The following is a 4,151-nucleotide window of genomic DNA, read 5'->3' on the forward strand; positions in this document are numbered from 1 at the left end:
CCCCTGCCAATCTTCATTCCATCAAACTCTCCATAACCATAACCACCCAGGATATATATCATTCGAATCATAATTTTATTATCTTTGTATACTATTATATCATTGTGTTATATATTGTATTATTATTATTATTATTATTACTTATTGTATTGTAAAGTATTTGACTTGTCCTATATCATGTACAATGATCCATGGATATGATATGAAATAAATAAATAAATAAATAAGTTTATATATATTTCTCAGTAAAATTCCATACCTTTTGGTTTATTCTAACAGAATCTGCCATTGACTTTCATTTCCATTCAGACTACGTGATCTCATATGCATGCCTAAGTCATGCACAATCAATATACACTGTCTTGGCCATTGTCTGGTGTTTAGAAATGAAACACAATCATAATAGTTGGCTGAAAAAACTGTCTAGCAAAAACACACTCTCACAGCTTAGCTTATAGCAATGGTGCTAATGCCTCACATATAAACAGTTACTTCTGTAACTGAACTACAGAATTGTGTATAATGTTAAACTAAAATTAAGTAGTGAATAAACAAGTGTTGCAATACTGACGGATGATAAAGACATGCATGTTAAATTATACGCAAGGTTTACTAATGTTCAACAAGTATTTTAGTATATTTAAACATTGTAATCTTACATAAAAACTTTGTACATGAAAAGACTGAATGGATCCATTGTGTAATGCAAGTTAATACAAATGCCTGATGACTGTTGTAAAGGACTGAAACATGTTGTATTGAAACATTTTAATAAGCCAAACTGACCTACTGACAATTTGATTCCAGCATTTATTGGAAGTATGAAGTTGTTGTGAAGAGACATATTTACATATTATGCTGCTACAAGTTGGTTACAATGTATTCAAATGTGTAAGCCAAAACCAGCTTTGATAGTTTCCTTATAAAAACAAGCCTACATACATAGCGTCACAGATCCATTGCCTGCAATGGGTTGGATATTGAGCTCATCAGAATAGTTAAAAGTAGTTGCAATATGCAACCAAGTCCAAGTAGACACAACCTATATACAACAGGAATATAATACAATTAGGTATTTGCCATATATTCATCAATAGAATAGAAAGCTTTCAAGATAAGAAAGTCTTTCAGTCTATGTTTAAATAAATTAACATTATCCTTTAAAATATATAATTTATGTGGCAAATTATTAAAAATTTGTATGGATGTATAATACACTCCCTTTTGTATAATGGATAGTCTACATGACGTGACGTGTAGTCCATTTTGTACTCTAGTGTTAATTTTATGTACACTACTATGTGTAGGATAATTATTTTCGTTTTCAATTACAAACATGACCATAGCATATATAAACAAACAGGGAACTGTAAGTATCCCTAATTCTCTGAAAACCTCTCTACAAGAACTTCTAGGCCTTATCGTTAACATTGCTCTAATTGCTCTTTTCTGAGCCACAAAAACTCTTTTCATTGATGACGAAGAAGAGCCCCAGAAAATAACACCATATTTAAGTTGAACTTGACAGTAAGCACAATAAGCCATTTTCAGCACTTGCCTACTTACTATAGGCTGTAGTTTTCTAAGCACAAAGGTTGCAACACTCAACTTATTTATCACATCATCAGAGAAATGATGAACATGAAGCAGGTAGCAACTCTGCATGCTACCTGCTTTACTTTGATGTCATTCTTCGCTAATTCTTCGATCCTGGCATGTTTCTCCAAAACGTCGGTTTACTTTCAGCCGACTACACGGTGTTAAATCGCATATGTCAGAACCACCTCTGTTTGAATAAAAAATACTAAAATTTCTTGTTTATTTTCGTGTGTGCTCAAAACTACTCACGTAAATTTTTCTTATATAACGCAACTGCCGATGTTGGTTATTTATGGTAATCTGTATTTTTGCACTCACAGAAATATTGGATAAGCCATTTTCAGTCCAAGTACACGATAAATACCGTAGTGTGACCAGTGATAAATACTGACGGGGAATGAAGAATAAGAAGAGAGTATTTATCGTTGAATAGGGTTCAGTTATTGTTTTCGGTAACTGGGTGGCATGAACGGCATGAATGTATTTGTGAGAGTATGTTTTTGCTGCTGTTAAAAAATGACGTTTTGTTCACTTAAGGTGACGTAAAGGAATGAGAAGTTTGGCTGTACTTATTTTGCAAGAGTGTTATTAACTCGTGCGTTTGAGGCCTTGGATAGTACCGCTGCATGCACCTAAGTGACTGGGTATTTTTATGTAGACAGTATTTGTAATTCTACCATTATTGATTCTTAAAAATTAAGAAAGCGTCCAGTAATCCCAAACATTGCCCTCCTTAAAACCCAGTGGCACGTTAAAAGTAAATTGATGATCATGCACATACATACACATAACTGTATATCCATTACATGCGTATTATACATATACAGTGAAATCTATTAATTTAGCCACCTGTAACATTTGGCAGCAATATATAATGTGTAGGAACTATGCTACTGTCAGTACAACAAATATTTCAGTAATACATTTAGATCTTTATGTACTGCAACATGTTTCGGCCATGCATGACCGATCTAAATGTAATACTGAAATATTTGTTGTGTTGACGGTAGCATAGTTCCGACATATATTATCTGAGACACACAACAGGATGCAACCAATGAAAATAATTTGGCAGCAGTTTTACGATCTGGCAAAATCATATTTTATATATGACCAGCCCTTTAATTTGGTTGCAAGTCCATCTTTTCCATCACAGTTCAGTGCATATCTTAACTTGTCTCTGTTGGCCACACAGAGAAAACTACAAATTTTTGTCTCTTGTGCATACCTATGAGGTACCCTTTTTGCTCTTTGCAGTCAGTGGAATTCTCAAATAGGTACAGCTTACCCATCTGTTATTGATGTGGTGGCAGTGTCTGGAGTTTTCTTTTGACCCTTCACTCTTTGGCCTGTTTAATGACTATTAGACCTTACCCACCTGTCTCTATTAAGGGGGGACTTTTTGATTTTCTAAGGAAAGTCCACTCAATACTCACTTGTGTCAATGGTAATATCATGTAATTTTTCTGCAGATGTTTACACATATTGCCATGTGGTAGAACATTTCACCTATAACATGTAAAGTGCATCAATTGGTACTTTGTTGAGTATGGTCGTTGTAGCCAAATTACTCCAATTTGTGCATTCAGGCATTTAAACACTAAACTCTATCAGTCTATCAAATTTCAGTTTAGAAAGATTCCTGGTTTGCAGCCTGCCATAAAATCACAAATGGTTAAAGGATTTTCACTTTCTGTTATGGCCATGACAGAAATTGAAATGTCTGATAAATGGCTTCGTGTGGTGAGAAAGTCATGTGGTGGAGGGTGTAGTGTTCATATATATTCTTCTACAGTTCATTGAATGTTGAATGACTTTTGTGAGCAACTGACATACAATAAAACTGGGAAGCTCTCTTTTTATGATAAAGTAAATGACACTGTATGTTTTGTTTTTGAACTCATTTTTGTTTTTATTTCAGGGCTTGCAAATTGACACAAGATATAGTCTACAAGATATTGATATGATTCATATCCAGGAAAATGTGAACTTGAAAGGGTGCACACTGATATTTGTAAGATTCTTGTTTATTACTTTCTGTTAGTGTACCCATGATGAGAATTTTACAAACTCTTTTACTTTATGATGAGATAATCACTACAGCAGCCCATGTTTTGGCCCAGGTCAGGTCATGTATCATTTGTGATGGATGTTGTATAACTGAAATAGGCTTTCTTTGAGTACTTCGGTTTGCCCTGCAAATTCTCATTCCATCAGTGCTTGACATCGAGTAATCGGCCCATTATCTGATGCTGTGTAGTTTGAATACTGACAGTGTCATTAAATGACTGACTTAAAAAAATATCATAATATCTGCATCTTAAGCCCTTAAACTAGACATGTGAGACATCTGTAACTCAGAATGACAGATACACTCACAGTGTTTTTCGAGGCTCACACTTCCTGATTTTTATCTTTGTAGCATGTGGAATTTCCATCTTCACAAATGCTTGGATTTGCCACGCTTGGAAATTGTGATTGTAGTTGCTAATTATAGCGGTTATTTATGAATTAAATAAATATTTTGTTTTGAGACTGGAAAGGGAAGTCTG

General features: G+C 34.2%; 1 protein-coding gene across 5 annotated transcripts in view; it reads left to right on the forward strand.

The window, feature by feature from the left end:
• The first annotated feature begins 228 nt into the window (after positions 1-228).
• LOC111867200 (proteasome assembly chaperone 2) overlaps positions 229-4,151 on the forward strand; it is a 20,897-nt gene continuing 16,974 nt past the window's right edge. The window contains exons 1-2 of one of the 5 annotated variants that reach the window (XM_023856828.2): positions 229-1,894; positions 3,521-3,613. In XM_023856828.2, the coding sequence (XP_023712596.1) occupies positions 1,892-1,894; positions 3,521-3,613 (96 nt within the window). In that variant the 5' untranslated portion in view covers positions 229-1,891. Of the gene's footprint in view, positions 1,895-1,934; positions 2,244-3,520; positions 3,614-4,151 lie in introns of those variants that run through there. The other 4 variants (XM_023856824.1, XM_023856826.2, XM_023856825.2 and 1 more) reach the window with 4 other exon arrangements.

This window comes from Cryptotermes secundus, unplaced genomic scaffold, assembly GCF_002891405.2.
Source record: "Cryptotermes secundus unplaced genomic scaffold, Csec_1.0 scaffold565, whole genome shotgun sequence".
Classification (NCBI taxonomy): domain Eukaryota; kingdom Metazoa; phylum Arthropoda; class Insecta; order Blattodea; family Kalotermitidae; genus Cryptotermes; species Cryptotermes secundus.